This window comes from Ursus americanus, chromosome 14 (assembly GCF_024610735.1).
Source record: "Ursus americanus isolate L20-20 chromosome 14, mUrsAme1.1.p, whole genome shotgun sequence".
Classification (NCBI taxonomy): Eukaryota; Metazoa; Chordata; class Mammalia; order Carnivora; family Ursidae; genus Ursus; species Ursus americanus.
Window position 1 is genome coordinate 65,844,154 of NC_142140.1, and position 26,451 is coordinate 65,870,604.

General features: G+C 47.4%; 1 protein-coding gene across 1 annotated transcript in view; it reads left to right on the forward strand.

The window, feature by feature from the left end:
- Nucleotides 1-26,451, forward strand: part of DNAH9 (dynein axonemal heavy chain 9) — a 313,579-nt gene that overhangs the window by 93,317 nt on the left and 193,811 nt on the right. The window contains exons 26-28 of the mRNA XM_045797213.2: nucleotides 39-199; nucleotides 13,026-13,182; nucleotides 19,178-19,282. Of these exons, the coding sequence (XP_045653169.2) occupies nucleotides 39-199; nucleotides 13,026-13,182; nucleotides 19,178-19,282 (423 nt within the window). The remainder of the gene's footprint in view (nucleotides 1-38; nucleotides 200-13,025; nucleotides 13,183-19,177; nucleotides 19,283-26,451) is intronic.

Here is a 26,451-nt window from a genome sequence, read left to right on the forward strand (position 1 = left end):
GACAGCGACTCACCCCCACTACCCTGCCCCCCCTTTAGGTGGACAGCGCTCAGGCCTTCCTCTGGCTGTCCCAGCTGCGGCATCGTTGGGATGATGAGGCCAAGCACTGCTTTGCCAACATCTGTGATGCGCAGTTTCTGTATTCCTACGAGTACCTGGGAAATACGCCTCGCCTGGTGATCACGCCTCTGACGGACAGGTGAGCGCTGGCATCAGCCCCTCCCGGCGAACCCGACTGCGGTCAGCCTCAGGCCAGCCGGGGTCAAGGCCACCCGTCACTTGCTACTTGTGCATAGAGCTGTAGGGGTTGGGCCTGACTGCACAACACTCATAAAAATAAAACCGAAAGGGGGTAGGGCAGGGCCCTTCTCAGGACGAACCCCAGAGCAAATCAATGAGCTGTGATTTTTTTTTTTTTTTTTTTTCTCTTTTTGAGGAACTACTAGGGAGTCATACACACCTGGATTCTCACACCGGCTCTAACACATACCGGCTCCTTGACCTTGAAACACTTGACTAATTCTTGTTCTTGGTTGTCTCATCTGTGGAATGGAGGTGGTAACTCACACCTCACATGAGGTTTGTAAGGACAAAAGACGATACTGCTCCTAGGAGTTCAGAGTATAGTAAGTGCTCAGTAGACGATCCTGTTACTATTTTCTTTTGTTTTGTTTTTTTTTAAGATTTTATTTATACGAATGAGAGAGAGAGAGCCAGAGCAGGGGGAGAGGGAGAGGGAGAGGGAGAAGCAGACTCCCCGCTGAGCAGGGAGCCTAACACGGGACTCGATTCCAGGACCCTGAGATCATGACCTGAGCGGAAGGCCGACGCTTCACCGCCTGAGCCACCCAGGCGCCCCCAGTTACTATTTTCTTACCAGTCGGTTGGCTCATTTCTTGAGCACCTCTCATTCTAGAAATCAGATCAAAGCCGGGTGGTCCCTGCCGTGAAGGAGCTTACAATTTTTGGAGAACCGTAGTCTCTGTCATTCATATTAATTTAGGAATGAATTCTCACTAGTCCCTGAAGTAGTCACCGGGCATACAAAGGTGACCAAGACATTTCCTGCCCTTAGACTCCAGTTCCAGTGAGGGAAATAAGACATATGTCGATAAAAATTTAAATAGCACAAGGGGAAAGCTTGCAGGGCCATAGTATAAAGTAGGGCTCACAGCCATTTGCCGCGATTTTCCAAGCAAGTGACTTAGCCGTAAGCCCTCCGAGCCCTGGGGATCCCACCCGCCATGGGAAGAAGAGGGCTGGGAATGCACTAGGGAACGGGTGGTATCCGATCCGGACCTGGAAGGGAAGTGTAGGATTCCAGCAGCTTTTCAGTAGGTTAGAATGACTGCCAGGGTGCCGTGAAATTGTACAGAAATCTGTGCGCATCACTGTTTCTGGTGAGAGGGTCTACGGCACCCGTCACTTGTTAAAGTGGTCTAGGATCCCCAGAAGCTCTGAAGAACTACCGACACGCCTTCTGGAAAATGGACTTTGGCGTGCAAAGGCACGGAAATGGAAAAACCCAAGACCTGTTCCTGGGAGGAGCGGGTACCCTCTTGACTTGGGGGGACATGGTTGGTTCCAAGCCTGGAAAGGTGGGTCGGAGTCTGCCTGTACGATGTGCAGTCTATCCACTACGTCGTGGTAAACTTGTGAACATTTTTCATCAGAGGAGTAAAACGATGAAAACTGTATTTTATGCAGATTTATCTGACAGCACAGCTTGGACAAAGGAGAGCAAGGACAGGCTGTTTTAAGTCTGTTGAGATTTCTGTAAAGTCTACGAAGAGTGTGCACCTTTTTCCTTCATGATTCCATTGAGCACTGAATCCCTTCTTCTCCAAACTGAGTTGTGTACCTGAATGGCTGGCTCATTCTACATAAGTGACTTACAGGTGGTGAAGACATCGTCATAAATTGTGGAAGGTTGGGATGGCCACATGGAATGGTGCCATCTTTCATTTTCTCTCGCCTGTTGTAAGTGTTGCCACCTGGAGGCTTCGGGTCAAATCCTCAGATGTATTTCCAAGGAAAGCTGAGTGGAATTATAATCACGGTGCTCAGGGGATGAATTGGGATGGGGGGAAATCCCCACGTCATATAGAATAAGACCTCAGGGTTCATCTCTCCTCCCCGCCCCCATGCCGTTCATGTCTTTAATTCATTTTCCTGCCCAGTCTGGAAGGATCTTCCACCCAGAGTCCCCCTCAAACCTTTCCGTGTTTACTTTTGTATTTTTTTTTTTTTTTTGTGGGAGCCTACAGAGGCCATGTCACTGTCTCCACTCACTTCCCACTGCACTTAGACTAATATCTGAATTCCCCGTAGGACCTAGCAATTCCTGCCCACCACCCCGACACCTCAGTCCCTGTGCCCCAGCCCCCCGGCCTCCTTTCTGTTCCTTGATCCCTTTAAATTAGAGCCTTCTATACACGGCTGGGGGGTGGGGGGGTTGTCCCTCTGCCTGGAATGCCTTTCTCATGCTCGCTGTTCCACAGTCCTCTTCTCATCTTTTCATTCTGTCCTCAGTTCTGAGGACACCTTCCGTAACTGCTCTTACTAAAATCCAGCCTCACCCACCACACACACACACACACACAACCATAACCCAGATGGTTCCCTCTGGTATCTTCTTCCTAACATCTCCCACATTCTGCAAAGACCTTGCTTGCGTGCTTGCTGGCTGCATTCCCCTTTGGATGGAAGTTCTCTGCAGCCAAGGAGCTTTGTCTGTCTTGTTCGTTGCTATGTCACCAGCGCCTAGTAGACCTTGAGATTAGTATCTGTCAAATGAATGAATAGTGGTTGACTATTGAAGACCCAGATGGTAGGAATAGAATCGAAGAGGTTGACTCTGGAGATGGACTGAGGACTCTGTGCCTTGGCTGCCAAGGAAGGAGGAACAGCTACTCTGTCTTCTGCTCTGAGCTGGGGACCAGCACTCCTCCCTGCCCCAGCTTAGGACGAAAGGCAGATAACATCCATTCCGAGAGAGATGCGAATTTCTCTGCGGCTGGGACAGTGTTGGCAACAGCAGGTCTCGAGGGGGCTTGGGCGTCCTAGGGTTGTACTTGGCCTTCACTCGGGATCAATCCATTGGAGGCGCTCATTCGATGTGGGTCAGAGGAAAAGTTTTCCCACCTCAAACTTCATTCGGAGTGGACCCTCTCATGTGTCTTTGTCTTTATGGTGATTCTCAGTAAGACACCATCCCTAAGCAGGAAGGAAATCTGGTCCAGGATTCTCCCTGGCAGTCAGTTTTTCTGCCAGCCTTGGAATGTAAGCTAATAGTTTGGGAATTTGCATCACTTGCAACAGAATAATGAAGCTATTATATATTTGAGCAATTCGATTAATGTCTGTCTCTTTCCCTAGACTGTATGTTCCGTGGTAACATTGGCTTTGATCTGCTCACTGCTCTACCCCGCGGGACCCAACACCACGTTGGGCTCATGATAGGCATTCCAGCAGTTCACTCCTTGAGCAAATTCAGTGAAATGATTTCTGAGACTTGAGTATGTATCCCAGCTTCCTATACCTATCAGAATACATCTCCTTCCTTTCCGCAGACATATCAGATGAGATCATTCCAAGTGATAAAAAGTGCAAGACTTTCAGTTTCCCTGAGTCTTCACACCCACCCAAGGGTTGAAGAAGATAATTGCCTCATTTGGATTTAGAAGTCTCTAGTACACAATGCTGAATGCCTTCTAGGGAGGGAGAGGGTAAAGCTTTGACAGGGAATTATCTCTAAAACAGGAATTTATCACCCCTTCTATGGAACAATGCAAATAAGAACTAGAAGGGCAGATTTACTGCAAATAATGTGAATACTATATAGACCTTGACCTCGTTTTGCACTTTAGATGCTTTCTGACAAAGTGGTATGTAGTGAATATTTATATGTAAAATTCCATTTTCTCATTGACTTCCATTATTATCTCAGGAAATGTTTTGCCCGGAAAAAAAAAAAAATTGGCCTTAGTACAGAAAATCACATTTTAAAGAGCATTCAGCCTTTGCTGGTGTGTAACCTAAGTACATTTAATTCTCTCCTGCCAGAGGAATTAATCAAATGGACAATTGATCCATACAACCTTTGCACATTCATTAAAAGCATCCCCGCATTACAGTACATCCAACTGATTATGCCTATTTCTTTGGAATTTCCCACTTGCCTGGATGGGACCTGAATATGTAAGTGGGTACAATCGCTCTACCATTGTCGGGGGACTTTGGCCCAGCGCTAAGCTGAAGAACTAAATGGAAATGCCTTTTCAGGCTGAACAAAAGCAATTCACATAAGTTGTTTCTCAACCTTTGGATGACCTCCTCCCCCCACCTCCAACTCCCCTTCCATCACCTTCACACCCAGCCGCCCCTTTCCGCCCTGTGCTGTGCTAAGTGCGGTTTTAATCAACTGCTTATCAAGTTTGAGAACCTCCTAATTTCTCAGGAACTACTGCAAGCAGGTGAGATATAATTGACCCAAGAGTCTTTGAAGGTGATTTGCCGGGTGAGGGCACAGCTAGCAAAAGTCCCATGGTTTCTAAGTTTTTATCTGCAGTTTTTATCAGAAAACTTTGTGAACAATGACAGTTATTATAAAAAAAAAAAAAAAAGATTGCTTTTTTTTTTAAAAAAAAAACATAACATTGTATCATGTGTATTCTTGGAACATTCTTCTGAAACACTCTAAGAGGGGACTTACCTTCTCTTTACAAGTATCCCATCATTTATGTAACATACGCATATTACGAAATGTTTAAGTCACACCTAAGCCTTGACTATTCAAAATGAATCTGCCATGAACTTGCTTATACATAACTTTTTACTGTATTTCTCATTATTTCCCCAGGAGAGTTTCCAGGAGGCAGGATAATTAGATAATTAGATGACACATACTTTAAAATTATTCTTGAAACATTGAAATATTGTTCCCGCTCTCACTAGCAGTTTATGAGATGTTCACCTCGCAACATCCTCACCAAGATTAAGTATTATTGTTAAAAATATTAATTTTATTTTATTATATATATATTTTTTAAAGATTTTATTTATTTATTTGACATAGAGACAGCCATCGAGAGAGGGAACACAAGCAGGGGGAGTGGGAGAGGAAGAAGCAGGCTCCCAGCGGAGGAGCCTGATATGGGGCTCGATCCCAGAATACCGGGATCACGCCCTGAGCCGAAGGCAGACGCTTAATGACTGCGCTACCCAGGCACCCCAAAAATATTAATTTTATATCAATATGGTATCTCTCTTGGATTTGGATGTCCTTAATTACTCAGAGGCTGGGCATTTTTCTGTGTTTATTGGCTATTAGATTTTCCTCTCCTGTGAATTATTTATAACTGTCATTGCCCATTTTGTTACTTTTATGTTTAGAAAGTCCCCACCATTTCAAGTTCAGCTTAATATTCACTATATTTTATTGCGGTTTATTTTGTTTCATTTTTCTGTTTAACATTTTAAATTTCTTTGGTAAACGTTTTGACTACTGAGTAGGTTGAGTGTTTTTACAGAAACGTTTTTGGTTACAGGTGGTAGAAGCCAGACCCAAACTCACATAAACAGAAGGAGGACCTGTTTGAGTCTAGCTCGCTCAGTGAGCAACTCCGGGGCCTGGACAGGGAGATATCAGCGATAGGATGCTCTCCTATCATGGCTTTGTTTCCTTCTGAGTGTTGACTTCTTTCTTGCATGGGTTTTCTTGGGATTGTTGCAAGGGTGGTCTCCACACCCATGGCTTTGTGACTCCTGGTCCAGGAGGAAGAGAGACCTCCTCCCCATCTTTCTCAACACCATAGGTCCCATTCCTTCAAGGGACCCTGATGAATCCCATTTGGATCCCGTGTCAGTCTTTGAGTCCATTACTGCAACAGGTGAGCTTGATTATTTTGCCCAGCCCAAGCCCTGTGCCCGCCCCCGGGAAGGCGGGAGATACTTTGATTGACAGCTGTGTAGCCAGAGGGCTTACCGTAAGTGTGCAATTCTGAGCAAGGAACACCCACAGAAACTATGGATGGTAGGGAATATTGGATTTCTTTTGTTTCTAAGTAACCGGTGGGCACAACATTTTTTAGTGAGTAACGAGCCATTTCCCTCACCAGCTTGTGATGTTTGCTCTGCCTCGTTTAAAATTCTGAGTTACCAAACTACCTCAAAGTGTCTATTCGGTCTCCTCTTTATGCCCATAACTACGCCATGTTATTTAAGGATTATAGCTTTGTCCTGAGTACTATTTATACAGCTAAGGTCCACATCATTTTATATATATATTTTATATTTATAAGTGTATATATTTTAGCTCTTCTCTTTCTTTTCAAATGAACTTGAATCATTTTGTCAAGTTCCAAAATATTATAAACGGTTAGGGTTTTGGTCGGTGAGCCTTAATATCTTCGAGTTAGTTTGGAAAGAATAGCCATGTACACAATATGTGATATTTTTCTGTTTATCCCTATCTTCAGTTATGTTTGAATATCTTTCAGTTATGTCAGAAAAGTATCTAAGTATCGTCATATGGGTTTTTAATGTTTCTTAGTATCACTAGGTGTTTTTAAAAATTGTTTTGCTATGTAAGGTGGTTTTTACATTATCCATATGTTTTTAAACCACTTGATCTCTTTGTCCTCTTGCTGCGTTGTGAGAATTCTTTGTATCTTCTGGTTATATTGTACACACGTCTGTAAGTATTGATTCCTGGTCCCCTGCTTACCTCTTCTCTTTCTTTATGGTGTCTCTTGAAGTGCAGAAGTTTTTAATTTTGAGGCGGTCCAATCTGTCCATCTTTTATGCACCATGCTTTAGGTGCTGTGGCTAAGAAATCTTTGCTTAATTTCAGCATATCTTTCTTTATCCCTCTTTTCACTCGCATACAGGGGAACATTGATTTTTATAAATTTATCTCTTATTCTGCCCATCTCCTGCCCTCTGTTAAAAATTCTAAGAATTTTAGTCTTGATTTTCCTGAGTTTTCTAAGTCACTTCTAGAATGTCCAGTCATCTTGGAGACGTACACACAATATGAAGCATGATTATACCTTTTCAGGTTTCATTACTAGGTATGCTGTTATTCTTTTTTTTTTTTTTTTTTTTAAGATTTATCTATGTATTTTGGGGGGCGTGCAGGGCAGAGGGAGAGAATCCTCAATCAAACTCCCCACTGAGTGTGGAGCCCAATGCGGGCCTCCATCTCACGACCCGTGAGGTCATGACTTGAGCTGAAATCAAGAGTTGGACACTTAACTGACTGAGCCACCCAGGCGCCCCGGTATGTTGTTATTTTGCTAAAGAGATCACATGGCAGCCATCACTCTCAGTTCTTTCTGTCATGTTTTGAGAGCGACATTTACCAACTAGTGTGGGCAAAGGGAAAGATGAGTACTAGGTAAGGAAGGATCTCATAGCCAAGTGGCATAAGGAATTGATCTTAGAGTCGGGGGCATTTATACTGAGGACAGCGTTCAAAATTTAAATATTAAAATGTTATAAGAGGGACAAATTTTTTTTAGGTTGATGGTGAGGACAGTCTTTTTCTATTGATGTTGTTTCTCATTTTGACCCTGGGACCTCTTAAAAGCCCTGGATCTTTTTTTCTGTGAACTACCGTCTAACCACCTCTCCCCTCCACCCCGTTCTGTATACGTGGAGGCGCTTGGAAGATGAATTTACGTTTACCTTTCCTACATTTCACGTTGTCGGATCTACCCCATCATTTTCAATTGTTAAGATTATTTAGAATTTCAGGCCATCTTGTATATAATCAATTATTTCTTAATTCAAGTTACAGGTAGAGATAATGAACATCAGAGACCTGAGTCATGCTGACACCACTAGAGGCCCTCCCTCCAGGGAGATATTGTTGGCATCCGTGTTCATCCCCCAGTTATGATTATTGGACCATGTGGCAGGTAGAATTCCAAGAACGTGATCCCCAGTGACCTTTTTCCTTGTATGAGCTCCTCCCCTTTGAGTACGGGGCAGGGGGGGAGAACCATAAATATATGATGGTATCATTCCCATGACAACGTTTTGCTTTATGGCAAAAGGGAAATTATTCAGGGGGACCCAAGGTAATCGTATGAGTCCTCGAAAGCAGAGTTTTCTCCTGGCTGAGGACAGAAGGGGAGATCAGATTTGAAGCATGAGAAAAATGTGACATACCTTTGTTGATTTGGAAGGCAGAGGGAGCCATATGCAAAGATGGCAGAATGGCCTTCTAGGAGCCCAGCCGTCCCCCGGCCAACAGCAACCAACAAGGACCTCAGTCCTGCAACTGGTAGGAAGTTAATTCTGCCAAGAACTCAAGTGAGCTGGGAGGCAGATTCTTCCCCAGGGTGTCTGGATAAGAGTCCAACCTTGATTTTGGGCTTGTGAGGCCCTCCATAAAGGAGCCACCTGGACTTCTGACCTAAAAGAGGGAGGTAATTAAGGAGGGTTATTTTAAGCCACTTAGTTTATGGTGATTTCTTACATAGCAGTAGAAAATGAATATAAACCAACTATGATTTCACCAGCTCTCAGATTAGTCAGACCACATTTCTGGGATAGCAACAGGCTATTTATAGCTGAAATCAAGATGCATGGGCTTTGATGTTTTCTTTAAGCTGCCAATTGAATAACCGTATCAAAAAAGAAAAGCTACATTGCATGTATTTGTTACCTTAAAAAATAATACCTTACGCTTGGATTGGCCTTCTCTTTTCAAGCCCCTTCCTATCTCTTGCCTCATCTTATCCTCACAGAAGCCTGCAGGGGGAGATAAGAATAAGACCTGTAGAAGTCGTTTGCCCAAAGAGAACAAGACCGACTTCCGCTTGATATTAGGAAAGCCTGTCGAACAATTACGACTGGCCCACTGTGGAAAGGGCTGCCTTCTAGAATCAGAAACCCTGCCCCGCTGGAGGAAAAGGCTACGTGGTCCTCTTGGAAGGATTTGATGGGACAGAGCCTGGCTTGGTGAAGAGGCCAGACCCCTGCGGTCTGTCCCAACACGAAAGGGTCTGTGTGCCCAGGAACAACCAGACGAAATCCATACATAGCAATGCTGGGGCCCGTTGGCCAGGCGAGAGCGCCTCCTGCAGGAGTCCTTGCCATTCTCACAGTTGCTATTGGTTTTTTTTGGTTTTGTGGGTGTCTTTTGTTTTTTTGTTTTTTTTATTCCTCTCTCTTCCTTATGCTATTGGTTTAAAACAGCGAACATACTGAACTCCTGGGTACACAGCAAAACCGACCTGCTGGGTTCCAGGGACACCTTTTGTAAGCCACCAAGGGTTGCCATCCTGGCCGAGTTACACGAACACTTTGCAGTAGAGATGACCTTTGACCTCTGCCTGACTCCAGAGTCCTCGCCTTAGACCACGATAGCATGAGCCATCCTCCTCCATGGGAAACAGGCACAGACTGAAGTGGATGGCTTGATGGTTACAGAGATGGACAAGCCAACAAGAGCCCGGGTGGAATTTTGGAGCAGGAGCCGGTGTCCCTTAAGCCTTGGACAGCCTGCTGGCCGGTGGCCCAAGCATAATGGCAGTCCTCATGCAGAAGAAGGAAAGTGTTTGTGTTTTTCTTACGGCCCAAGCTAAAGGCCCACTGGCCCTGCCCTCAGTTATTTAGAACACCTTAGCCTGCTTCCCTTTCCTGGACCTTAGACTCCCCATCTGTAGAGTAAGAGTGTTGGATTAGCTGATCTCAGAAATCCCTTCTAGCTATGGAGTTCTGTTATTTTGGGAAGAAAAATGTTTCTTTGTGTTTTTGGCGTTTTTTTGGTACTCCCCCTCCCGCCCCAAGTGCTTCCTCTGCAGATAATCCGAAACTAACGATAAGCTCAAAAAGAGACTGACACCCAGTTCCAAGGAGTTCTTTCCAGAGAGTCTTTAGTTTTCTGGGCAAATTCTGTTTCCGTGAAACCTTGTGCTTCGGGACTTCTGGATTCCTTGAGAGCCTCGCACCTGCAGAGAAAAGAGGTCTGGGATTGCCCTCCGGCCAGCAGAGAAGGACAGAGAGGGGGTGGGGGAGAGCGGGGAGGAGAGCTGGCAAGAAGCTGGGATTCTGGCAGTCCTCCTATCCTTCCTCCTGGGAGGTACAGGGCTGCAGCAGGCCCTGGGTAGTTCTGGAAGAAGCCTGAGGCTGGGAGACGTGGAAGGCCTGGGCCAGTCTGGAGGCAGAACCCAGCCCGCGGGGGCAGCTGTGGTTAATGCTGTGTGCCGGCCTCCGTGATGTTCTAGCTCCCTGGGGAACCTGCCTTCCTGCGTTTCACATACAAAGGCTGAAATACGTACGGGAGTTTTGCACTCAATTAAAGGAGAATTCAGGGACTCCCTTCATGTCTTTTCAAACCCATTTTGGTTCTAGTGGAGACACAATCCCCATCTGGCATGAAGGGCATTAGTCTGGGTTTTCAGATTGAGAAACAGAGTTCGTTTTGGACGCTCCTGGTCCAGCCTGGAGGTGGAGAGCCTATGTATTAATTTTCTGGGTATCAAAAAGTTGGGCCGATGGCACATTTTTAGTGGCTTTCTCGAGGTATAATTTACAAACCTTACAGTTCACCCATCACAATTGTGCAACTCGGGGACGCCTGGCTGGTTCTGTCGGTGAAGCGTGTGACCCTTGATCTCAGGATTGTAAGTTCAAGCCCCGCGTTGGGTGTAGAGATTATTTAAAATCTTAAAAAACAAAACAAGTGTACGATTCAGTGATTTTTAGTAATTTGTAGAGTTGTACAGCCGTTACCACCATCTAGTTTCAAACTTGGCCATCACCCTTTCTGTGGTCGATCCCACATCCTCTTCCCGGGCAGCCGCTGAGCTGCTGTCTCTGTGTTCCAGACACTGCATCAATGAAATGATACACTGTGTGATAGTTTGCTTCTGACCTCTTTGACTTAGCATAATGCTTCTAAGGTGCCTCCTTCTTGTAACACGTATCTGTACGTATTTCTTTCCTTTACATGGGTAAATAGTATTCCGCTGTGTGGATACATCACATAATTGTTTACCCATCTGCCGTTGATGGACATTTGGGATGTTTCCAGTTTCTTGGCATTAAGAATATTGCTGCTAGAAGCATTTCTGTGGAAGTCTTTGAACATAAATGCTCAGTTCCCTTGGGTAAAGCCCTGGAAGGGGAATTAGTGCATCATATGGTAAGCTTTATGTTTTAGTTTTGTTTTGTTTTTGTGTTTTTTTTGTTTTTTTTTTTAAGATTCATTTATTTATTTGAGAAAGAGAGAGTGCGAGCAAGGGTAAGGGCAGAGGGAGAGAATTCCAAGTAGACTCCCTGCTGACTAGGGACCCAGACTCGGGGCTCAGCCCCACGACCCTGAGGGCATGACCTGAGCTGAGATCAGGAGTCAGATGCCCAGCCGACTGAGCCACCCAGGCACCCCGGTAAGCTTTACTTTTTAAGAAACTTCCGAACTGTCTTCCAAAGTAGCTGTACCATTTTCCATCCCCACCAGCCTTGTATGAAGTTCCTAGTTTCCTTGCCAACACTTTTGACTATAGCCGTCCTCGTGGGTGCGTCGTGGTATCTCATTGTGCATTTGGTTCACATTTCCCTAATGACCGGTGGTTTTGAGCATCCTTTTACGTGCTTATTACCCAAAGGCACATTTCCAACTACATGGAAATGTAAGTCCTTTTTAAAAGGCACCAGAAACAAGGGGCACCTGGGTGGCACAGTCAGTTGAGCATCTGACTCTTGGTTTTGGCTCAGGTCCTGATCTCAGGGTTGAGGGATCAAGCCCCACGTTGGGCTCCATGCTCAGCGCAGGGTCTGCTTGAGTTTCTCTCTCTCCCTCTCCCTCTGCCCCTCCACCCACGCTCTTTCTCTCTCTCTGTCTCGCAAATGAATAACCTAAAAAATTAAAAGTAAGGACCAGAGACAAGCTTAAAGCTGATTTTATTTTATTGTCATTAGGAAAGATAGTCACAGGAGGGTTAAACAGATGGAATGATTGATCCCTTCATTCATGAATTTGTTTCATAAATAATTATTGAGGGCTTAACGTGGCTGGAGCTGTGCACGGCCTTCATGTGTCTTGTGACGACCTATATGAACGATGCGTGTGGTTTATATTGATGGAAGCTGGAGCGGAATAGAGCAGAGGAGGAGCTCACCTGAAGGGCATCGGCTCGCTCCCCCAGTGCTGAGCGGTCCGGGAATACTCCTAAGTGGGGGAAATAATATCAAATATGAGACTCAGGGGGTGAGTATCCACCAGCGAGGCTACCAACTGCCATGTTGCAAAAGGACATGACTCAGGTGGACCGGAAGTGCCGGAGCTGGATGGGGAAGGAGAGCGGGACGGGCGCAGTCCTAGTGCGTCTGGGTCTCCTCGTCCATTTGAGTGACTGTAACAAAACGCCACAGACTGGGTAGCTTATAAATGATGGAAATTGATTTCTCACAGTTCTGGAAGCTGGGGAGTCCAAGATCAGGGCACCAGCGTGGTCATGTTCTCGTATGGGCCCCTTTCCCGGCTCATAGCTGCCGTCTTCTCGCCGTGTGCTCTCACGGTGGAAGGAGCAAGGAGTCCCTCCGGAGCCTGTTCCATAAGGGCATGAATCCCATTCATGAGGCCCCCCCTTCATGAGCTACTTCAAGGCCCCACCTCCCAATACCATAGTCTTTGGGGATTAGAACTGGGGAGCTGGGGCACGCACACATTCAGAACGTAGCCTGGGCACGGGAGAATAGCTCTCTCTGAAGGCACCTTAGGGCACTGGGGCTGGAGGGTGGGAGAGACGGGCAGTGAGCAGGGGCAAGATCAGAAAGGGCCTGGCAGCGAGCCAGTGATGCCCTCGAGGGAGAGAGAATCACGATCAGATGATCCTTCAGAGAGTGGGGAACAGATGGGAGAGGGGGCTCTGGCTTTCCTTTACAGAAGCTGTCAGGTCTCCCATGGCCTGGAATCCGAGCTCTATCTCCCTAGGACCCAGCAGGGCCAGAGCCATTGGTCGGGCCGCCTGGGGCCCTGGCAGTGACCTACGCACTCCTGTGTTTGACAGATGCTACATCACCCTCACCCAGTCTCTGCACCTGACCATGAGTGGAGCCCCAGCAGGACCCGCAGGCACAGGCAAGACGGAGACCACCAAGGACCTGGGCCGAGCTCTGGGCATCATGGTGTACGTCTTCAACTGCTCGGAGCAGATGGATTACAAGGTATGCCTCACCTGTGGGACGGGGTGCTAGGAACTGGGTGGCAGCCCACACTGGGGTCCAGGTTCATTCATGCCACCCTGGCCCAGCTCGGAGGCCCAGACACGGAGGTCTCTGCTGGCTCCGTCCCAGGAGACCTGAGGATCTCTGATCCCTGGAGCTTGTTTACCTGCCTGTAAGCCAGTGAGCCTCATTTTGAGATCTTTTGTCACCTGGACAACGAAGAGGCTGAGCATTTATGCCAAGGCTCACATTCACTGTTTGACCTAGAACCACAGAAAGGCTCCTAAGTGGCTCCCAAGAAATCTTCATATAAAAGTGGGCGTGTTCCCAGTATTTCTACAAGGGCAGGTATGACTCCTGAAGGCAGATTAGATTAACTTCCACTCCTAACAAGTGATGGCCACGAAGGTCAAGTGCAAGGCCAATGTTCTTCATTCAGGTGCTCGTCGTTCTTACTTTTTAAATATATTCCAGGTTCTGTGTCATAGAGAAAAGCAAGAGAAACAAGAGGCCCATAGGTCACTTCTTAGCTAGCAGTTTTCTGCTAGATATCCTATAGATTCTTTTTTTTGTTTTTAGTGTAGTAAGATTGTCTCACTTTCTCATTATTTTTGTTTTGTTTTATTGTATTATTTTGGTCAACTATCTTCAGTCCCTTTTGAAACAGGATGGCATGTAAATAAATTTAGAGTGGGGGCAAAAATAAAACCATAGCATTAAGGAGATTAAATATTTGTATGTATAAATCATGATATATTGGGTACAAAATAAATTTAATTTAAAAATAATTTGAGACTGAGAGCTAACATATAGAACTCTAAATGAGATTCATCTGCAAGTTTAATAATTTCTCTTGTGCAGAAAATTTTGCTGTGCAAAGACTTGCAGAAGCCTAAAGCCCCATGTTTGCTCGTAGCAAGCAAACAAAATGAGGATTCAGACGCCAAACAGCTGTCCTCCTCATATTCTACAGTCTAAATTTTATCATGGTTGCTTTTGTTGATGACAGCATTAAAGTACTATTTCTCTTAAAAAAAAAAAAAAAAAGGGCACCTGGGTGACTCAGTTAAGCATCTGACTCTTGATTTCGGCTCAGGTTGTGATCTCAGGGTCATGGGATCAAGGCACGAGTTGGGGTCCATGATGGGTGTGGAGCCTGCTTAAGATTCTCTCTTTTCCTCTCTCCCCTGCCCCCGGCCTCACGTGGGCCTGTGTGCATATATGGGCGCTCTCTCTCAAAAAAAATTTTTAAGTAATATTTTTCTCTAATTCAGGCTAAAAGAAGGAAGTGGGTTTTTTTCCCCCTACAAACTCAACCTTTAAGGATTGAGTTTCTGTATTTTTTCTATAGTTGAGCAAAGACAGCATTGCTGAATAAATATATTCTCCCCAGAGGGACATTCCGGAGGACATGCTTATTTAGATGTAGAAGACCTGGTGTATTGATTGAAGAAAATCAGCAGGATTTCTTCAAATTTATGCCTGGCATTCCTAACAGGAATAGATGAGTTGGCCTCATGACGAGGGGGTCACTAAGGCTATCTTCTCCAATTCTTTCAAACCTTACTGTGGAACCCTGATACCCCACCAATTCCTCTGAGGGTACAGGATGAGAAGAGGGGTCTATCCATAGTTTGTCTGGAGTGTGCAGAGCCCTGGTGGAGTCTAGTGAAGAGACAGATCAGAGCAAGAACGATAGGGATAACTATAGCAAAACACACTAAAAAGATGGCGATCTCTTCCTAGGCACCAAATATCCTGCATAACCAACATCCTCACCGAGCTGTTTGCAGACCTCCTCTTCCCGTTGTTGTCCAACTGTTTAGAATTATTTTCATCACAAACACTCTCTGGCAATCAAGTTAATATATTGAGCATCACCACTGCTCAGCATGTGTGTGCATCATGAGAGGGTGGGTGGGTGGATGGGTGGATGGATGGCTAGATAGATCTGTGATACAGATAAATGCACTTAGGTAGATGGAGAGATGACAGATGAGAGAGAGAGATGATAGCATGATAGATAGATGATGGATAGCTAGAGGGACGAAGTATAGCCTGGTCTATCTGGAAAGACAAGAGAGATATATGAAATAGGGGAGATGTAGAATGTGTGTCCTACCGACTCTAATCCCTGGAATACTTCAGAGACGGGAAGAGCACAGAGTATGCTGGTCAGGAACCTCCTGGGGGATGTGAGAACCAAGGGTGTGTAAGGTTTGGGTGAGTTCCAAACAGGGCAAATGCCATTTTAACACCTCCTAGCCCATTAAAACGTCAGCTTCAAAGACATGACCAAGTTCTCTGTGAGTCATCAACCTTCCCCCTGCTCCTTGCTCTCACTTCTGCCTTGAGCTGTCCTCACAGGGACTGGCTGGGATGAGGAGAGGACGGAGTGAGGGTCAGGAAGAGCTGTCTCGCACTTCACCAGGCATCGTTCTGACGGGTCATTCACGACACTCACAACAACCTTTTTCCGTACTCCCAGAGAATAAGCTAGCAATAAATATGGAGCAGAGGCCGAGTGCATTAGAGCGGACTGGGGAACAGATTATAGGAGATAGGGGTTCCACAAGGAGGGGAGGGACACAAAGCCATGAAGAGAACATGCCCCAGAAGTGGTGGCCGTAATGAAGACCCTTCAGGCTTCTGGACTCAAGTGGGAGCGTGACAAAAACGGATGGTATCTGAGGAAGACTCCTTGGGTAGCCAGACGAATGGAGGCGGGAAGGGACTGGAAGGAGGGCAAATTTTTGCTAAGAACATCGCAGTTATTCAAACCAGAGAGGGTGAGCCATCATGCTGGGGTAGTATAAATGGAAAAGAAAACATGAGAGACTTTAACGAACAGAATGATACCTGATGAACGTGGGGAGGGCTGGGTGGTGAGACAGGGAGGGGCTAAAGAGGAGAGATGGGCTGTAGTCATGGACCCTCACAATGATGCCTCTGTGATCCCACAAAGAGGCATCGGGTAATGGGGCGAACACAGGACAGTGTGGAGACTTGGGGAAAAGGCAAAGTCATGGCTCCCCTCTGTTAATTCTGGTTGGAAAACCCATAAGCCTAGTCACTTCTTCTGGAAACCATTGCAGTTTTAGTGCTAAGGTGTTCTTTATGTTATGGCAGCAGTACCATGCCCCTTGACCTCGATTCAGAGACGCTATTGCTGAAGGAGCAAATGGTTTTGAACCTGAAAGTACCTGGGATTCTTTTGGACCTCTCTGCAGCATCAGTGCTAGAGAACACGCATTCCTTCCTGAGAAACCCTACTGTCTTGGTCCCTGAAAACTTATATTCCACAATAACTGCCTTCTGGGTCTCCTTCTTGGATCCTTTTTTATAATTTTACATTTTATCTGGGTCTTGACTCCAGAATCTACCTTCCAGCCTCACCCAAGAACAGTCTTCCCAACTAGAAGGAAGGGCGTTTGGATGCCCTCCTGTTTGGTTAACACTCTCTTCTGCGACATTTCCTGCTGACCCCCATCTTCCTCCCGGCCAGCTTCCCCATGCCATGCGTGCTGAGGGACTCATTTTCCCCCGTGGCCCGGGGTGGAAATCTCGGACACCCTGATTGCTCACATCCTTCCTTCTGTAGTTGCAATCAGTCGTCAGTGTTGATTCGTCCTTCAGCAGGCCTTTCAAAGCTCCCAGACCATCGGCCCTATTCCAGAAACTCGGTGTCTTGTGCTAGGCGACACCACAGTCAGGCTAATAGTACCTCGTACCGTTGTGGTGGCATCAGAAATTATGGTGATATGGGGTCCTGGGCTGTGCTTATTAGGCCCTCGGGAGAAAGTGTGGGGGTGACCCATATCCACCTAAGGAAACTCTACCCTTTTTTTGTCTTCTCCATTGGATTTCCACTTGATGAAAGAGATCCGCAGCTTTAACAGGCTTTCCGAACCACTGTTCACCTGCAAACGCGTGGACTTTTGATTCCCAAACTGCCACATAAGTAAATGTGACATTTGATAGGTTGTCTAATATAGTACTGGATATAATGTATATTAATCTCTATGCATATCAGGTGTTATATATACCCACACACATACTCATGAATACAGTAAGAGTAATATCCACCTATAGGCTGCAATGCCTGGGATTTATGTCACCTCCTCCATAGAGAGACCATCTACGGCCACTCAATCCGAAACAGCCACATCATTGTAGGACTCCCGTGAGACTTGTCATTATCTGACTTTTTCTTCTTTTTGTGTCATTGTCTGTTTTCTCCCCTGGAAGGTACATCCCGTGAAGATCGTGGCTTTGTCTCCCTGTTCCTCATGACCTAGGACAGTCTCTGACCCATAGCACATGCTCAAAAAGTATTTGTCGCATGAATATAGGAGTCCGTTATTTCAGGGAGCTTAATGGAAGGGGGGGCTTATCCTTCCGTCCTTTTCACAGGCTAGCTTCTGGGATGTTAGATCAGATCTCCTAAAATGTTGCTTTAATCTTGCTTTCCTCTGCTCCAAGCCTCCACGGACCCTCCACGGTCCCTTCTAATAATTCAAGGCTTTTCATAACCATGAACTCGTTTTGTAATTCTACTTTCCAGCCCAAATGACACCTTTATTTTTCCCTAGACATATCATGATTTTGCTCATCCTGTGCCGATAATATTTACTGCTCCCGGAAAGCCCTTACCCACTTCCCTATCCCCTTCCATTCTGCCCACACAAATACTAATCAGCCAGCCTTCCCACCATGTTATGAAGATAGCATTCAGTTCTGTGAGATACCAGAACCCCAGATCTTCTGCCTTCCCTTCCTATGTTCTGTCCACTACGCAAGCGTTCACCAGCGGGCATCCTAAGAAAACCAGGAGTCCCATGAGGAAAACGGAAAATCCTGGCCCTAAAACATTGACCGAATGTCGTGGTGCAGGACTTTTCAGTCCTTCCCTTAAAATTCTAATATATGTCATAAATTAGCAAAAGAGGGTTCTAGAATGCGGCATTTCCTCGACTCGATGGACCCAAAGGCCTTCTCTTCAAGGAGCATCTCCCAGATTTGGCATCCCATGAAATGAACTTTGGGAAATGCTGTCCTGACACCGTCTGAAATTCAGCTCTTTGGCAACGCTGATCACTACCTGGCACGCGCTTTGATTCGCTCCTTTCTGAGCTCCATTAACAGCGGTGTCTTTACATCCGTTGGACCACTGCTCCTCTGGCGATTGACCTGCTTTGTCTGTACGCCTTCTCTCCACAGCCCAACCAGAAGCTCTCAGAAGGACTGAGCCCTTCCGTGTCCAGAGCGTGAGCTGTGCGCAGGGCTGATGGTCACACTCATTACAGAAGCGAACGGGACTTTTCCACTCTCCCAGCGCTTTATCAAAGTCCCCTTGCCAATGGCCTTGAGAGTGTCCCCCCATAACCTCCATCTTGGTACGACTCCATGGTTTACTGCTTCACACCGAACGCCTAGATGGTTTTTATTTTCAGAACAGATATCCCATCTTCCCTTTGAAATTCTTTTCTTGCTCTCATTTGAAAATATTTACCTGTTATTCACTTTCTATGGATCTTATCACTTCCCCGTCTATCTCCAGCTTCCTGTCACTCCGGGAGGGCTGGGTCTTCCAATCTAAAGATACAGACATAAACTTTTTTATCAGCGTATGCCAAAGGCTGAGTGGAGGCGTGTTTTTTGGGTTTTTTTTGTTGTTTTGTATGGTGAAATAAAAACCAACAATATTTTATTCATTTCCTGGGATTTTGAAGGCTACAGAAGCCACAAGCCCAATGACATTTTAAAGGGATTTTGGTCCAAGTGTCTTGAAAGGCTCTGTTTGATCCTGTGACTTACACGGGCACCCATGGCCATCAAAAATGTAATTGCCCTTCAAATTTTAATAGGAGTTTTTTGAACCAGTGGTCTTGAGGGGACTGGAAGGATCTCTCACGAACGGGATGGGAACTGACTTAGATGTGTGATGATGAGCCCAGCACTGAGAGTAATTTCATCTTTGTACGTTTCCTTGCAGTCTTGCGGCAACATCTACAAAGGCCTCGCTCAGACCGGTGCCTGGGGCTGTTTTGATGAGTTTAACCGAATCTCGGTGGAGGTCTTGTCAGTGGTGGCCGTGCAGGTATGGGGGCCGGAGGTTGGCGGGAGCCCCGTGGTCTTCTTGCCAAGCACTGTGGAAGGCTCTACATCCTCTTGCTGTGAACCTCCGCTCACCCATTTCTGTGTCCCCTTCCCCACTCGGACTCCATGCCCTTTCCCCTGCCCACTAAAGTCGGCCCCACTGCAGGACGTGGGCACCCTGTGAGTCCCTGCCAAGGTGACTCCATTTACTGGCCATGGGACTCCGTTTCCTCCCCTGTGACAGGTCCCACCTGCTTCCTGGGGGCGAGGAGAGGATCAAACCGGATGATGGAGCCCAGCTCTTGGAAAGGCTGTGGACTTTGGGAATGTCTTCCTGGTTGTAACTGAGTCTGGGAAAGTTACTTGACATCCCTTGGTCCTGTTCACCTCGTTGTATATAAAGCGAGGCTCACAGGGTGAATGGTGCCGAAGGGAGGAAGTCCTGTTTGGGTCACATGTATGTGACCACTTGTCTTTCAGCTCATCCAGAAAGTGTCTCCTCCATGAGGCACCTACAGTACAGTGAGTGCCATGCTCAGAATTGGGGGCAAGGGTCCCCGGTTGAATAGGACATGATCCCTAACTTCACAGGTCAACTTTAGTTCCTCAGGGCATGAGCTCTCTTTAGTGCTGTAGGAGTGATTTGATTCCTGACTCACAGGATGGGACAAGACCGCTAGATACGCCATCTTGAAACCAGGCCTTAAAAAAAGATGGAGGTGATTTGGATTAGGGTAAAGGTCTATAGACCGAGGAAGCGAGCAGGAAGAGGGAAGGGGTAGGGAAAAGTGAGCCAACCTCTGTTGAAAGTCTATTCTGTACCGTATCATCACTTACGTCGTGTGTGTGTGTGTGTGTGTGTGTGTGTGTGTGTGTACATGCTGGGGGGAGAAACCGAAGACCAGCTGAAAAAAGTAATTTGTCCAAGGGCACAGTGTCGGCAAGTGGCAAGGTTAGGACTTGAAGCCAGCACCGCCGCCCATCCTGACGGGGTGCAGGTCTAGACACAGATATCCAGTGTACGAGGAATAAAATGCTGGAGAAGAGCATTAGGCTGGAGGGGTGGGTTCAAGGCAAACAGCAGATGGGCTCAGTTGCCATGATGTGTATTGGGCCATCTGTCAGTGGGCAGCAGGGAGCCTCTGGAAGTTTCTGAAGGGGAAATGACCCTCTGCTTGGCAGTGGTTTGAAGGAGGGGCTGAGCAGCAGGCGAATCAGTGGCCGCAGTGAAGTCACTGGTCTCTCTTGAGGGTCCCGATGGGAGCCACGGCCTCAGTGGGAGCCCCCGTGGGCTCCCCCCGAGGTCCCCCAGTCACCCCCGCGAAGCACAGCCTTTGTCAGTACCTGTTGTGCACTCCTTCCAGTAAACGGCGGCCCCTCTTTCCCGCCAGGAGCTTCTGGTTTCAGGGCCCCCCAGTGCTACCAGCTTGACAAGGCAGTCTAAGGGTCTACACAGTGAAGGAAGCCATGTGGTGATGGCTCTTGGCATGACTGGCCTCCCAGTTTGTGCCTGGGCTCCATATAGCCCAACCATATAATTTTCCTCCTATCCTTTCCCTTTATTTCCAGAGCAATATATATACAGGACAGAAAAAGAAAAGCAGAGCAAGAAGGACTCTTTTGTCCCCCTAGGCCTGTTTAATTCCTTCAGGCCCAAACAAAGGGACAAGGCAAAAGCTTAGCTTGCCTGACACGTTTCTGGGGGCAAGGGCAACGGAAGGGGGGCGGGAGTTGCTGCAGACTTAGGGTGGTCCGCACTGGGGAAGCTGGCGGACACAGTATCCTCCCCCTCCCGCTGGCCTGTGCATCTCCTCCAGCATGCTGTCCCCATGCCACTTGCTATCCCCGTCCATGCAGGCTGGAACAGCAGCAGAGCTCACACCATCCGCTGATTCCATGGCTCAACCTTCATCTCCATCTGGTGGTGGGAGCCATAGGTGGTTGGGGGGCTCTGCGGGGTCCCTGCACTTTGCCCTTCCCCCAAGGTAGTCAGGCCTTCCATCTCTTGCATTGGCCAGCCCCATTGGTGCTGCCATTCAGGGATTCTTGCCCGGACTGGCTCTTGGTGAAGCTCTTGCAAGCTGCAAAACTGTGGGGTTCTTCTCTCGCTTCCAGTGGTGATGTGTGGTTTTCCCTTGTCTTCGGATTGTTTGACTCGGTAGGACTTGGTGGCAACGGTAAGTCAAATAGGTGCCCGAACACTCTCTTGGACTGAGAACCCTCGGCTAGCTCTGTTCATGGGAGCTAACTGTGTGCGTTTCAGTCTACCACGTTGATGGTTCAAATCAGCTGCGATGGGAGTATTCTCACAACGGAAACTGGCAACTGCTACAACTCAGAGGCATTTTGTTTTCCTGGCGAGCTGGGTCTTAAATATTTACCAGCATACCTCCGCCTTGTCAGAATATATGTCAGTGTTGCCGCAGTTTTTTTTAATTTTAAAGACAAGCTGAAAGTCCAGATTTCTATTAAAAAAAAAAAAAAAGTCTCCAGGTTTCTGAAAGTGGGCAGCTCATTCAATTAAAAACAAAAACAAAAACAAAAACAAAACACCTGAGTTGGACCAAAAAACATGGCGCAGGCTGCGTTCACCTCTGTGGTCACTTCAGAGCTTAGAAGAACCAAGATTGACGTCCTTTAGCTCTGTGTGACTTTGGGGGTGGAGGATGTGGAGTAACCTGAATAAAACCGCTTTCTCAGAGTACTGATTCTGGGCCTAGGTTGGTTCTGAGAGTCGGGAGAGAAGCATAAGCTCTTTGCGGCTGTGGGTGTCAGGATCGATAGCCATAATTATATGGTGTACCTGGGGTTTTCCTCCTTCCTCCACTGCAGACACCCATCTTTTTTACTCCCTTGTCCACCATGCTCTGTTAGTTCTATTACTGTAATGTCCACCCCTTTCGTCTCTGCTGGGAGGAGTTTCTGCATCCTGTCTTCTGGCTGCTGGCCCCAGCTTGCTGAGGGCCTTTCTCATCCTCACCAGCCAGGTCGCACTGCCGTGACTGCCCTCCCTGAAAGCCAGGACCACTTAGCCTGGAAAGTTACCCCCGTGGTGTCCCAGTGCAATGGGGTTGTCAAAGAGCCATCTCACGGTGTCCCTCCAAGGAGCCCTGGGGAGGAGCCAACAGGAAGCAGTGAGAGCCAGACCAGGGTCAGTGTAGAGCTCATCTTGGGCTCCAGAGATTGTGGGAGCAATCCCACATGCAGTTGGGATCTTAAACAGGTTCTGGCAGGGTGGGGTAGACTAGGCGAGGGGTTGGGGAAGTGCTTATGTGTATAGGACATGTCTGAAACCACACAGCCAGTATTCAACTTGGGTCTGCCACTTAGCAGCTGTGTGACTTTGGGCAAGTCCATGTCTCAAGTCCCACATCTGTAAAGAGGGTTAGTAATAGTACCTACTAGATGCAGTTGTAATAATTATTAAATGAGTTAATATGTGTAAAACACTTAAAGCCCCACGGATAGTAGGCATGCAATAATATTAGTCTCTGTGATGCTGGTGGTGATGGTGGTGTTGATGATAGTGATGATGGTGATGACCATGATGGTGATGATGGTGATGACCATGGTGATGATGGTAGTGTGGAAACAGTGGTGATAAGATGGTGGTGGTGGTGGTGGTGGTGATGCTGGTCATGATGATGATGGTGATGACCATGATGATGATGGTAGTGTGGAAACAGTGGTGATAAGATGGTGGTGGTGGTGGTGGTGGTGGTGATGCTGGTCATGATGATGATGGTAGTGTGGAAACAGTGGTCATAAGATGGTGGTGGTGGTGGTGGTGATGATGGCCATGAGGATGATGGTGATGACCATGGTGATGATGGTAGTGTGGAAACAGTGGTGATAAGATGATGGTGATGGTGGTGGCCATGATGGTGGTGGTCATGATGATGATGACAGTGTGGAAATAGCGGTAATGGTGGTGGTGACAGTGATGACGGTGGTGACGGTGATGACTATGATGATGATGGTGGTGGTGATTACTATCATTATTACCTGAGCACTGCAGGCCATAGGTTCAAGGGCAGTAGAAAGTCGGGAGACACGGGGCAGGGAAGGAGGGTCTCACCAGCCTCCTCAACACCCTTCACTCCTCCTCTGGCCCAGCCTCAGACCGTCTTCCCAAACTTAGTGTCCTCATTGATGAGGCAATACTCACCAGCCATTGTCCCCAGTGCATAGCAGATAAACACTGTGAATTTGCCTTATTTTGAAACTGCCCAACAGGATGTCCTAGTAGGTTCTCCAAGGTCAGTTCCTTTTGGCTTCTGGAATTAAATAAGTTCAACCCCGTATTCCCTGATGCTTTCACACTCCGGTCTCGAAACATACCCATAGGAGAGACATTCTCAAGAAAGTGGTCTGACAGCAGCCTGGGCAGGATCTGAGCCCATCCCATTTAAAATCCTATACTCGTCCAAGGAGAAAATTGCACTTAATTATTTCCACAGCAATCCAGGCTGGCATATTGGTTCAGAAGCCACACCAGCTGTGACAGCTCTCCCCATCCTCCCCTGTCCCCTCCTCCCTCTCCTCCTCTCGGCTCCTTGCCTGTCTGCGCTCCTCTTCCCAGTAACTTCTCCAAAAGTGCGTGTGCTCCGGTGTTCTTGGAGGTGGGTATTTTCATGTCTCTGTCAGATTGGTCAGGCAGAATTGCATGTACGTTTGGGAAAAAGTATGGCAATTGCAAGAGCAATTACTCTGCTATTTTAAAAATGTATAAAATACCACTTACACTTTTTTTTCCCCCAGATTTTTGCCAATACCATTGCCATCGGCTCACTAGGCCTTGGACCCAGGGACATGTGTCAACAGGACACACTCCACCCTCCTCTCCCCCCAGCCCCCTGTCCCCTTCTGTGCTCCCTGGCCAGGCATTTCTCCCACGTCCCTTCCTTCCCTACGGCACAAGTGTGCTGGGCCGAGGTAGGAAGCAGCTAGAAGCCGACCAGTTAGCAAGGCCTTGGGAGGTCACCCCAGCAGTGTTCCAAGGACTTGGGGCGCCGAACACATGCTAGAGTTTCAGAACCAAGGGAGTTTCCCACATAACACCCTTTATAAAGGAGCTTAAGGTCTAAGGTAAAAACACGGAAATATTTTTTCATAACTGTACGAAGTGGTGAGTGGGTTGCACTTCCTGCAAACTCCAATCTGCTTTTGCAGAGAGAAGCATGAAATGAGCCAGGCAGGATCTTAGTAACACATGGCATTTTGGGGCAAGGTCTGGACCCCGGAATGGGCCACTTCCCCAGAATGGAAGGGGCAAGATAGAGGGCCTCGGAGGAAAAAGCTGAGAGAATTCAGGCAGCTCCAAGCTAGCCGATGAGCTCCTTGACACCTGTCACCTGCAGGAAAGATGTGTGACCGTTAGCCTTCATGAGCATGTCTGATACAAGGCCCCAGCCTGGGTGGGAGGGTGCAGGGGGCGAACCCTCCGTGATCCCCACCAGCTTCCGGCCTGGGAAGGGAGAGACCTCATGCTGAAGAGGTCCCATCAGCCCGCCATGGCTGGATGAGCACATGTGGCTTGTGCAGAATCCAGAACCGATCACCTACAATCGGGGCTGGCCCGCAATATAGAGAGGTCAGACCTCTGACCCCCCCGAGCTTGAGCCTGACTGGCCCAGGTTAGCGGGCTGCAGAGACACATCCTCCCCACGGCAGGTGGGGCACAGGGAGTGGAGGACGCAGGTGCACTGGCGGGGAGGGGCCGGTCTGCAGCTCTGATGGGGACACTGGGCAGCAGCAGGGAGAAGCAGAAATCCCAGAATTAACTAGACTCTACTGGTTCTTGAATTGAGCATATATCCAAAACCACCCAGAGGGCTTACTCATCAACTGGACCCTACCCCAGAATATCTGATTGGGTTAGTCTGGGGTGGGGGCTAAGAATTTGCTTGGGAATTTGGTAGGCCCTAGGACGTGGAATGGTGGACAAGTCACTTATACCTTCTTGCCTTCCATTTCCTCACGGGGAAAATGATTTTGCGTATCACGGTTTTCCCAACTTTGGCATTTTCGATGTCTTGAGCCTGATAATTCCAGAAATTTCCCCCTGTAATTGGGCCAACAAAAATGTCTCCAGCCATGGCCACATGTCCCCTGGGGAGGGCAGGTACAAAAGCACCCCCAGACGAGAGCACTGGTTTCTGTGTAGCTGTGTGTGTGTGTGTGTGTGTGTGTGTTTTCTTTAGTGACTGGTAAATGCACCTTTTCTTACCTCGTGGAAACATATGTGTCTAAATTATGGTTATTTTCAGAGCAAAACAAAATTCCCCTGAAAGGTACGTGTTTGATGAGGAGCCACACGTGGCTGGCACCGTGTCCTTCTGGTAAAAGGAGGTTTGGGGAAGCAATCAATAAGAGCGTGAGCTCTGGGACCGGATTGCCTGGTTGGTAACTCGGGTTGCCCTGCTTACCAACTGTTAGACAGCTGGCAAGTTTCGTGGGTTTTTTGGGGTTTTTTTTTTTTTTGCCTTGTAACTTTTTATTTTTGTTTTATTTTATTTTTATTTATTTTTTAAAGATTTTGTTTATTTATTTGACAGAAAGACAGCAAGAGAGGGAACACAGGCAGGGGGAGTGGGAGAGGAGGAAGCAGGCTCCCAGCGGAGGAGCCTGACGCGGGGCTCGATCCCATCACACCCTGAGCCGAAGGCAGACACTTAACGACCCGTAACTTTTTATTTTTAACCGATTTTAGACTTCTAGAAGAGTTGCAGAAATAGCATCAGGTCCCCGCCTACCCTTCCCCTCACCTCGCTAAACTCAGCACCTCACATGACCGTGGCCCAGCTTGTTAACCTCCCCTGCCTCAGTTTCCCTATCTTTAAAATGAGGATCTGCCCATCTCGTCCGCTATTGAGAGTACTTCATGGGATAACTCACATCAAATACTCCAAGAAGCACCTGGTACATACCAAGTGCTCTCGGTAAATGTCAGTTATTCTTTTGTTGTTATGCCCTGTGGCTTTAAAATCTTTCAGAGCGATGCGTTTTTAGCAGAGAAATAGACGCCGGTGGGGGAGGAGTGTCTCTGGCCCTTTTGGTATCAGTTTGTGCCTACCCGTGTTTGAGACTCCAACTGGCTGGGCTTGTGGCGTAATCCATACGCTCCCAGCCCCCCTGCTTCTCGCTCGCTCCTCCCCCACATCCTGAAGG